Genomic DNA, 10,764 nt, shown 5'->3' with positions numbered 1-10,764 from the left:
TAAACAAGAATTCTTGAACAGCAAACAAACAGAGCCTATTACTCACTACATCTAAAAATTTCCATTAATGAAACATGTGAATCCATTGGAACCGTGTAAAGAAATTGTTTCTTGAAAACCAAGACTCATCTAAAACAATTATAACTAATAGAACTATTTAGTTTGAGATACAACACTGGTAAATGAATCCTATAACTTTTAACTGTTGTCAGCAAGTTGAAGATGATGATGGATAACTGAAAGATCTTCTTAAAAGAAAATGTAGACTATTTGTCGATGATAAACTCCTCAAAGATGGAGAACGAATTTTCCTCCCAACCTCTCAAAGTCGACCAGATTTATTTCACACCATAACTCAAGAACCCCTTCACATTCATTTCAGATTTGAAGGGCTTCTGCGATGGATCCTGCAAGACTCAGAACTTCAAAAGGCGCCTTATTTGCTATGGCGTTCACAGTAAGGGGGCATGAATCCGTGATCCAGAAGTAGGAAAATGCTTTCTCTGATGTCTCTGAAAGCAGGGATTGCAAGGAAAATCAGAAACCAGATGACTTGAAAACAATGAACATACGTGCAGGGACGAGTACTTACCATCATTCTTATGAGTAAAACGCTCAAAGGACTGCTTAGGAAACACAGCATGGGTGACATAAGCACTAACCTTTGCAGCACCATGAGCAGCCAAAACTTTCTAGTAATGCCACAAATGAAAACATAAACACAATCATCAGTTATGTCATGGATAAGCTAAAATCACATGAAAATTAAACAATACTGAAGCTTCACTAGCATAGACACGAGGTTTGGTCATTAATCAGTACAATGTAGGTACAACAGGCCATTGGGTAGAATCTCAATAGCTGGATCAGAAACCAGATCTAATTATTTCAGCACCAATGCAAAATCAATTCAAATTTGTAACAAGAAGTATTGAAACATAAAATTGAACCAGAACGAAATGGGGTCAAAGCTACAAATCTGATTTAAAAAAATAAAAAATTGGAACCAATGGCTGAATCCACAGATCTGCCCAGAAATATCTTCCAATTGATGATGCCAATAAATTGCAACCACCTAGTAATATATTTTGTAGCTCCGATTGGGTCTAGTATTTTCCAAAACCACTGATCTTGCAAACCATAGCATCTAGATATGTAATATGAACAACTAAATGTGGATTACTTCCATCAAACAACCAAAATCCAATGGGTTGCAGAATTATTAGTTAATGGTATGGACCATTAGATAAAGAGGTTCCTCAAAAAACCATATGGGACTCCTTGGGAATCTCCTCTTATATCTAGATTACTGTTCCCAGCCCTCCAACAATCCCTACTAGGTAACTGAAAAGAAAAACCTAAAATTTGGATGCCAACATTACCTTTATCTATTTTGCTTTTCTTTTATTTATTTGCATGTCCAAATGATTTTCACATCAACTCACTTGGGAAGGCTGAGGTTCATGTTGCAGGCTCAAGTCTTTGGTAACCCTTGAATAGATGGTGACCATATCAAATATAGTATAGGTAATTAAAAGAACAAATGTTGTGATATGAGACTAGCTAGAAACATGGAAGAACATATCTGGTATCTAATAAGAACGTCTCCAACTTATTTATGGTCTCTCCAACGCCATGAAACGTAGAAACAAAGAAAAATTATTTCAAGGCCCATGCTTAAATAACCAAGCTTGGAATTCAGGGTTTGGAAGGTGAATTCAAATTTATAACACGGATTTGCAATTCTACCATACTCCTTGCAATCAATTAGGGGAAAAATAAAATAAAAAATGGCTACAAAATATAGGCTCTTCCCTGGACGAAAGCAGATTCTAGTTCCAAAGTGAAGGCTGAAGTTAGTACTCACAAAAAGGTTGGAGCACAGTCAGGTAAACTTTGACTAAATTGAAAAATCAGAAAAAACTAGAAAAATAAATATTTGCACAAGGATTTTGCCCCTTTAAGTGATAGAGCTATGAAGGGCTTTATTAGATGATAAATACCTGGCACTCAATGAGGGTTCCCCCTGACTGCACCAAGTCATCAACAATGACTACGTGGTGACCAGCTGGATTTCCCTCCTTGAGGCGAACTATCCTTTTATCACCTTCACGAACCTTTGTGCACACAACCTGCCATTCAACACCATTAAAGATCCAAGTTTAAAACACACTGAATAATAATAAATCTGATTGAGTATTATCAAGCAAAAGAATCTAACCATGGGAAAGTGCTGCAATTGCTTGTAGAATCTTTTCCATGCTCCATCATCTGGAAATGCAATGCAGATCTGGAAGATACAGACTTAAAGAAAATATCAAGGACAGGAAAACAACAATTCAAGGCTAGCTCAAAATAAACTTTCCAACATAGCAGGCAATTTTGACAGCCCCACCATAAATGATGATCATAGTAACAACATTAACATTTTTCAGAATGATTATGAGCACACTCCACATAAGTGGGGTTTGAATTCACTCACTTTATCAGCATCAGGAAGCTCATGAAGGCGTTGTTTCAACAAAGGGATCCCAGTTTCAAAACAAGGCAGGACATGATCCCCAAAATAAAATCGTTCCTGTAGAAATCAAGGCAAAAAAAATTCCGAGATCAGGAACAAGTATATAGTTGGGAGCACCCATATATGCATTCACGTAATCATGCTTATACAACTACAAATAATAAGGTACCATAAACATGCCCCAACACCATAGGAAATTGTCTGCAACTACAGAAGGGTAAACTGCTCATACATTTTATCAACTGGAACAAGATAAAAGTAGCTAATTTGTGCATCATAAACTCATTGGTTTTTGGTCTAGGATAGGCAGTAAAAAATAGAGACTCAACTCAACTAGCAACAAAAAAGAGCTGGCTGTTCTCATACGCAATCAACTCAAGGGTTCAGTGCCTTGGATAAAGATGAAAGAATATATATTTTTTTGATAGTTAGGCCCCAAGGAGAGTTGAACTCATGACCTCTTAATTTTGAGGTGTTGGTCTTTGCCAACCGAACTACCCTTGGATTAAGATGAAAGAATACTAAAAGATCACAAAGTTCAAATTTTCAGACATGCCGAGAAAACTTGTTGGATCTATGTATCTTCCACAGAAATTAGGAAGAAGGTAAGGCACTCAAGAGGAAACATAGCTATCATAGCGACTAGGCAACCTAAGGCGTTGGAAGGGCGCCTAAGAGACAAAGCTCCCGCCTAGGCACCCTAGGTGTGCAATACATATGACTATGTGTAATATAGTAACGGTAATTTTATATAATTATATTTATACGCAATGCAACATAGAAGCCATATCAATGCAACACGATATAATTATTATAGTACTGACCTAATATGACAACCAACAGATAGCAAACAAACCATAAAATAGAATATAAGCATATTCATCAGAAACCAAAACAATAAAACATAAATCAACTTAAACTCATGAAGTCTCAACAAGGGGTGCAGTCTCCTTGGATCCTAAGAATGAGCCTGGACACCTTGACAACTATGATAGGAAATATTGTATTCTGAAGAATCTAAGTGGCAGGAAACGCTGGAATATTTGTTATGTGGATATGCTTATACAGTTGGGATTTAATGACCATAACAGTGACTATGAGAATAAGCAGGAGAACCGCCTTTTGTGAAGGTCCTCCCTCACATTTATAAAGTTTTTGAACATCTAAATTCTAAAAGGCAAATATTAACTGAAACTATAGCATCAATATTTCTTCCATCCCATCTTTTAAAAGGGTCGGTATACTTCAAAGTATTAATTTTGTTCTATTCAAGTTTCTGCCAGATCAATTTAGAGATGAAAAATTGGGATATAAGCATCCACACAAATTGCTTCAAATGGAATAGCATTATCTAGGAGAAAATTTTAAGAGATTTTTGCTTTAACTAAAGAATGCTTTAGAAGTGGAATTGCAGAATGGTAATCAAGAAGCCAATCTGAAACCTAAATGGTGGCAGAAGGTCGAGATTTGATGACAACAATGTTGACTATGGGGGAATAGATGAACATGATTAGATGTACTTCAAAAAATTTAGAGAAATTCAGTAAAGCAAAATAAAATAACGAAACCAGATGAAGCACATTTGCTTATGAAAAGATTTAATGCATTCTTTATGCAACTCCATTTTTTAATGGTGGCAGAAAAAAGAAAACCTGTAAAGCATGTATATCATAGATGACTAGACTAGTTGGACCGCCCCTCGATATGGGTATATTTGACAATATCCGTGCCATTGTAAATGCAGTTGCAACATCTCCTTCCTCTTCCATGCGCTCAAAAGAACCGGTAGGAAAGAATGGCAAAACCAATGTAAAGGAAGCAACAAACAGCCGGGGCAGGGCAAATATGACTGAAAGTTGCTCAAAGATCACAGCTGGGGAGCTGAAAGATGCCATGAAAGCGACATGCTGACCTCGGATATACTGTGCATTATTAATGAAAAGGTTTGGGAACCCATCATCAAAGCTCCTGAGACATATAGAGAGATGTATCAATTATTCTCCTCAAATACTAGTAACAAACACCAGATGAAATCATGCTGTTTTCTCCAAAAACAAGAGCTCTTGTTATTGTTCAAAGCTACCAAAGCAATGAACGAAATTTATATAAATTCCAAACTCAAATCCAATAAACATGAAAAAGATACTAGAAGGAGAATACACACATATAGGCTAGGGGTTTTCAGTGAGGACATAAGAGAACCAGATACTCAATCCCACCACTCTTAGGCTAGGGGTCCTTTTTTTTGTTGCATTTTGCATATCAGAATAGCAGTCAGACAATTCAAATTTTCAGCCAAACACCATGTATCTTTAATAGAACCGATCTTCACCATCTCCCTTTCACCCCAAACAGGAGGAGTCAATAACCAATACGACCATAGGCATGTATGACTTTGCAAATGGAAGATATTGGTTCAAGATCCAACCCTCGTGGCCCTATACCCATCAATAAGCCATACATTAAAATTGGGAGAGTTGTATATTTTTTTTTTGTGGGGGGGGGCGGGGGGGTGTGGATTAAACAAAAGCTGCGACGATTCAATAAATCTACAAAGATGCAATGAAAAAACAACTTATCTTAAAAGGAATGGACAATTCAAGTATAAAATGCAAGGAAATAATACCCTTTGCTAAATTATGGGAAGGACCAAAGAGATAAAAACCAAAGGGCTACAAAGGAAAGAAAATTGACAAAAGATGATTCAAGATATAAATTGAATTTCAGTTCTTAACAACTCAGTGTAATAATCTGCAGAACCTTTATCCAAACAAAAGACAAAATGCAGAAAATAAAAAAGATAACCGCCCAAAACACAACTTGACAACCAGAAAAAATAAATAGAAAATAAAAGCTTAGATGGAAAGGGTGAGATAAGCATGAGAACTAAATGAAAAAGCAAACAAGATATAAGTGGGAAATACACAACATAAAAAATTAAGAACCCAATCCGGTCCACATTTAGCAAAAACAGTCAAATTAGTTACATAACTATATGAAGACCCATCTACTGAGAAACGTAAAGCAGCATGTATTGAATAAAGCAGCAAGAAAAACACCAAAATGTCAAAGCTGAGAACCAAAAACATTAACCAGGAACAGCGTAATAAACAGGATGCAAGCTTCCCCCACCCCCATCTACCCCCCAAAAAAGTTAAATGGAATTGAAAAATCCCTAAAAGGCCAATGCATATAAACCCACCTCCTGTTCATAGATCTTTTTTCTTTTTCGAAACAGAAACTTTTTCATTTACCATGAGCATGAAACAGCCCATGTTACAAGAACTAACAAGAAAAGGAAAAGATTTTGTTTCAGGGGGACGGGGAAGAACCCAAGCATCAGAATTACTGAAAGAGATTATTTAGCCTTTCCCCCTAAACACAAATGAAGTTCTTGGAAGATATGTAACAGAGAGAACTCAAAACCTCCAATTTATGGACTGAAGCTGGATACAATCGGATTGAGCAGCGACTTTTCGGGCAAGTTCTTCAGACTCTACGCAGGAAAAGAGAAGCACATGCTTCCTGTTCTTCTCCATCACTACCAAGTCCACCCTGGTCTCCTACCGCCCAAAATCTTGAAAGCTGTTCTGAGTATGTAAATTGTCTGTAAGGTTACATATAAACCATTTAGCAAAAATGTACCAATCAATTGTGGAGACTAGACTGGAGAGCAGCTGGGCCCAACTTTTTCAGTGGTGGGGCCCAGGTAAATACCCCCAATGAAATATATTTTGGTGTTTTTCAGCTCTTAGATTGGAATCTTGTTAACTGCGTCTGAAGGTTGTCATGTAAAAACGTCCTCTTGATGTGGCTGCGACTACACTACATATTTTCCTTTTTTGAGAATATGTGAAGTGGAGAAGAGTGGAAAGTGCGTTAAGCCACTCTTTTACTCCTTTTACTCAAGCTCCTCTGCTCCATTCTTTCCCATATATCCTTTTTTTTTCCTCTTTTTGGGTTTAATTTTTTTTAATCTGCTATCCAATTGAGGGCTGCTGGTCATTGGCCAGCCTTCTGGCGGCTAATAGGGCCCGATGGCCTCTTAGACTAATACACATCCGTCACCCATTCACACATGCAAATGATACGAGTCGATTCTACAACTTCCTCCCCTAGGTGCCGACTCTTTACGAAGCTGCCACCACTTATGCTTTAGAGCATTTGGATGTGAGTGAATGAGCCAAACCCATCATTTTTATGGCGTTTAAACAATTCAAAAATCTGATAGAGCTAACAAAGCATTGGTCTAATCCTTACTAGCTTACACAACTTTATTATTGATGCTATGTTTTGTTGAAAGAGAATTAAAGGGAAGGGAAGTGAAATTTTCATACTTAAAAAAGAAATATATATGATCATTACTCCATGTGACTATATCATTACTTTAAATCATTTCATATTTGATTATAAAATTTCATTTTACTTTACATCCAATACCTATTGCTATAATATGTAAAATAAAAATTACATGTAAAATGTATCATTACCAAATATAGTTAAAAAAATTAAGTAGCTTATATAATCACATTGAATCACATGGGATAATGATCATAAATATTCTTTTTAAGTATAAAAATTTCACTTCTCTTCCCTTTAAATTCCCCTTGCAAGCAAATGGAGCCTGAGTTTAGTAGACTTATATTGTGTTTGGTATGCATTCTAAGTTCAATAATGTACTTCAAGAAATCATACCAAACAGAGCCTTAATTCAAAAGATTCACTGCACGATTCTAGAAGATTTAAAAGTATAGTTTGATAGTTCATTCTATTTAACCACAATTTAGAGTTGAGATCTGTTAGGGTGGGATGCCGATCGAGACTTATAAATGTTGAGATTGAGAAGATGAGATGATGACAAATATATGTTAAATAAAAACTGTTATGTTTAAGATCATGGTTGGAAGGATAATGTTGCATTTGTTATGATTTATTAGATTGCATTATTGAAAATGCATTTCAAGAATGCATTGCAAAACACTTTTATAGTGTAGCCACCCTTCAAACCAAACATGACATGAGAGAGAGAGAGAGAGAGAGTATCAATAATTAACCTTTCATCTTATTTGCACAATTTTTTTTTCAGTTTACACTGCCAAGGGCCAACCATGAAATTTGAACTCTAAGGATCTTCCTTGTACATACAGTATTAACTATTCACTTCCCAGGAACGAAGTTTGTGGCATAGGCCCAAGCATTGTTGTTAACGGGGTCGGCGAGGTGATCGGCAAGGTTCTCCAATGGTCCCTTTCCTGTCACAATGGCCTGAACATAGAACCCAAACATAGAGAACATTGCCAACCTGCCATTCTTGATCTCCTTCACCTTCAACTCAGCAAAAGCCTCAGGGTCATCAGCAAGCCCAAGTGGGTCAAAGCTACCACCTGGGTAGAGTGGGTCAGTGATCTCACCAAGAGGCCCACCAGCAATACGGTAGCCCTCAACAGCACCCATCAATATAACTTGTGTGGCCCATATAGCTAGAATGCTCTGTGCATGGATCAAGCTTGGGTTGCCCAAGTAGTCCAGCCCACCTTCAGAGAAGATCTGTGCACCAGCTTTGAACCAAACGGCCTCGCCAAACTTGACACCATTGCGAGAAAGAAGCTCAGGGAAGACGCAACCCAGAGCCCCAAGCATAGCCCATCTGCTGTGGATGACCTCGAGTTCTCGGTTTTTAGCAAAGGTCTCGGGGTCGGCGGAGAGGCCGGCTGTATCCCAACCATAGTCGCCGGGGAATTCACCGGTGAGGTAGGATGGGGGCTCACCGGAGAATGGGCCCAAATACTTGACTCTATCAGGGCCATACCATGGGCTTCCTGAGGAGACAGGCTTTGGCCTGCCCCCAGTCTTTCGCATGGTGACTTTTCCTTCACCAAAGAGGTTAGAGGTGGAGGGAGAAAGCTTCACTGCCTGGCCGGCCAGTGAGGGAGAGGAAAGAGTCATTGTGGAGGCAGCCATGGATAAAGGGAGTAAGGGGAATGTATGGAGAGAGCTCTTACAATGTTGATGTGAAATGGGAGTGGGCTCTTGGGTTGGGAAGTGAGGAGTTGAAATAGGAAGAAATTGTGATAAGACAAATGGGGTAGTTATATCCATGAGAATCTACGTCTCTCATGGCATTGGTTGATGGGTTTTATGAAGCTTTGTATGGTTGTAACGTGCTGCCACGTAAGATTTTTCTTGCTTGGTGCATTATCATTTATCTTCTCCATCTTTTGGTGCATTATCACCTCTCTCTGTATAGTTCTACCCCTCCACCAGTGGAAGGGGTCCACCATGTATTGGTCTTGGTTCTTGAATACTAGCCCTCTCTCCATTGGGGCCGACCCCATCCCTCATCCCTCTCTCTGATTATTTTTTGTGTTAGAACTACTGGGTATGGCTAAATATTCTTAAATTGAACAAGAAATAATGTTTGAGGTGAAGATTAATTTCCTCTAGTCAAATAAACCCAGTGGATTGGTATTCCTCATCTTGGATTATGACGAGTCATGATTGGAGTCCATCTTTGTATGACCTACCATGTTAGGACTTATACACTTGTATTTTCAAAGGTTAAACCAAAGTTATGCCAAAATTGCTGAAGTTATTGAGTTCTCAACCAATCCATGAAGCTTTTATCTATCTAAATGTGGATATATAGATGATAAAGTGGACAATATATCTATAAATTCTGGACCTCAATAGAGTCGCCATGTTGAAGATATCATGTCTATTTTACAAACTACCAATGAAAATTTTGTATTTTTCTATGACAACTTTTATACATAGACATTACATGAGAATTATATAAATATTTACTCACTTTAAGAGAGAGAGAGAGAGAGAGAGAGAGAGAGAGAGATGCTTTATCAATAAATAATGGCCTAATCACATATTGTGTGTATTATATGTTGGACATGCATAATTCATGTAACATTAAATAATTATTTTTTTGAGGGGTAGAAACCTGAAATTCTTGTGGAATGCATTATATATACATAAAGTTTCATTTTGAATCATCATTTTTTGTAAGTTCTTTCTCATCAAGATAGACACTTTAGTGACTCATCAAAATAAAATTCCAAACTTGTGGTTGTAACTGAAGAGATTCAATTACATGATGTTCAGGGAAAATTCTAATATAAGATATGAGATATTGGGGGAAACCAAGAAACTGATTGGAATTTATGCGGTGGATGGTAGGCCATTATATGCATTTTGTTTGATTTATCAATTTATTAGGTTTTTCTTGGCCTAAGGGCCTAAAGGGCTAGGCTTAGTTTTATAGACTTGTCTCATTTTTTTTGGGTAGAATTAACATTGAATTAAAATTTTGGTTCATCTTAACTCAAACTCGTTTTAACTAATTCACCACAAAAAAAATCCCATTAGTTAGTCAGCCTCAGTTTCTTAGATTATTGGAAGCTAAACTGATAAAGGTTAAGTTCGGTTTGGTCTTGGCCGAAACTATCAGTTTTGATTGGTCTGATCAATTTGGACTGAATATTGATACCAATTTCAATTGTCTAAGGTCCTCTTTGGTATCATTTTTCTTTTTTTTTTTGATCTATTTAACAAAAATATTAATGAAAACTATTTTTTATCAAAACATAAAAATGATTTGATAACTACTAGACAAAAATAAAATTTTGTGAGTAATAGTTTGGTATCTTTATGTGTAAAATAGTTTTTTAAAGAAATGGGTGAAGAGATTCCCTTCACCCATCTTTCTTATAACCCTCCTCCACTTTGGACTGAAGTAGAAGGGGTAAGGAGTTTGGATTTCTAATTACAAAGCACATGATTATTTTACCCTTTCATAATGAGCCTTTAAGCACATGTTCATTAAAGTCCAGCGCAAAAATAACTGAAAATCATTTTTGACCAAAACACAAAATGACTCTTGATCTTTTTTTGGTTTTTGTGTTTTACCAATTTTTTTTAAATAGAAACAAGCTCCATAAATTATACCAAATGCAGTCAAAACCATTTTTATGAATAAAAATCAAAAAGTGGTAGGGTTAATGGATTAGTGTTTTCTCATAAAAATGTCCAATTTAGCAAGGTTTAAAGTAACGATATTGAACAATATGTGGGGAATTTGATTTAAAAGTGGTCACAAAGACATAATGATGTTGAGAGAGATGGGATGCACTTAAGATATTAATGGATAATCTTAGTATGCACACAAATTAGTGTTTTTTAGCATTATACACCATAAATAAACAATGCATAATGATGCCTAAATGAAAACTCTA

At 36.8% G+C, this 10,764-nt stretch overlaps 2 protein-coding genes across 2 annotated transcripts; both read right to left on the bottom strand.

Annotated features, from left to right (window-relative positions):
* Nucleotides 1-38: 38 nt before the first annotated feature.
* LOC122073847 (ribose-phosphate pyrophosphokinase 4) lies at nt 39-6,134 on the bottom strand. Its single transcript, XM_042638511.1, has 7 exons — nt 5,948-6,134; nt 4,174-4,489; nt 2,483-2,578; nt 2,222-2,290; nt 2,004-2,132; nt 593-692; nt 39-512 (listed from the first exon to the last, which is right to left on the bottom strand). Exons 1-7 carry the CDS (start codon nt 6,058-6,060, stop codon nt 379-381), a joined length of 957 nt encoding a protein of 318 aa, XP_042494445.1. The 5' UTR covers nt 6,061-6,134; the 3' UTR covers nt 39-378.
* Nucleotides 6,135-7,561: 1,427 nt separating this feature from the next.
* LOC122073848 (chlorophyll a-b binding protein of LHCII type 1) lies at nt 7,562-8,568 on the bottom strand. Its single transcript, XM_042638512.1, has one exon. It carries the CDS (start codon nt 8,480-8,482, stop codon nt 7,679-7,681), a length of 804 nt encoding a protein of 267 aa, XP_042494446.1. The 5' UTR covers nt 8,483-8,568; the 3' UTR covers nt 7,562-7,678.
* Nucleotides 8,569-10,764: the final 2,196 nt, after the last annotated feature.

The sequence above is a fragment of the Macadamia integrifolia genome, chromosome 3 (assembly GCF_013358625.1).
Source record: "Macadamia integrifolia cultivar HAES 741 chromosome 3, SCU_Mint_v3, whole genome shotgun sequence".
Classification (NCBI taxonomy): Eukaryota; Viridiplantae; Streptophyta; class Magnoliopsida; order Proteales; family Proteaceae; genus Macadamia; species Macadamia integrifolia.
The sequence above is the reverse complement of the archived record's forward strand: the minus strand, read 5'-3'. Positions and strand labels throughout refer to the sequence as shown.

What these genes read in the sequence shown, in the direction of transcription:
- LOC122073847 (XM_042638511.1), bottom strand. Translation starts at nt 6,060, where the DNA reads ATGGAGAAGAACAGGAAGCATGTGCTTCTCTTTTCCTGCGTAGAGTCT. An exon ending in AATTGCAGCACTTTCCCATG is followed by an intron (nt 2,133 to 2,221) that starts GTTAGATTCTTT and finishes GTTGAATGGCAG; the next exon opens with GTTGTGTGCACAAAGGTTCG. An exon ending in TTTTACTCATAAGAATGATG is followed by an intron (nt 513 to 592) that starts GTAAGTACTCGT and finishes CCCTGCTTTCAG; the next exon opens with AGACATCAGAGAAAGCATTT.
- LOC122073848 (XM_042638512.1), bottom strand. Translation starts at nt 8,482, where the DNA reads ATGGCTGCCTCCACAATGACTCTTTCCTCTCCCTCACTGGCCGGCCAG.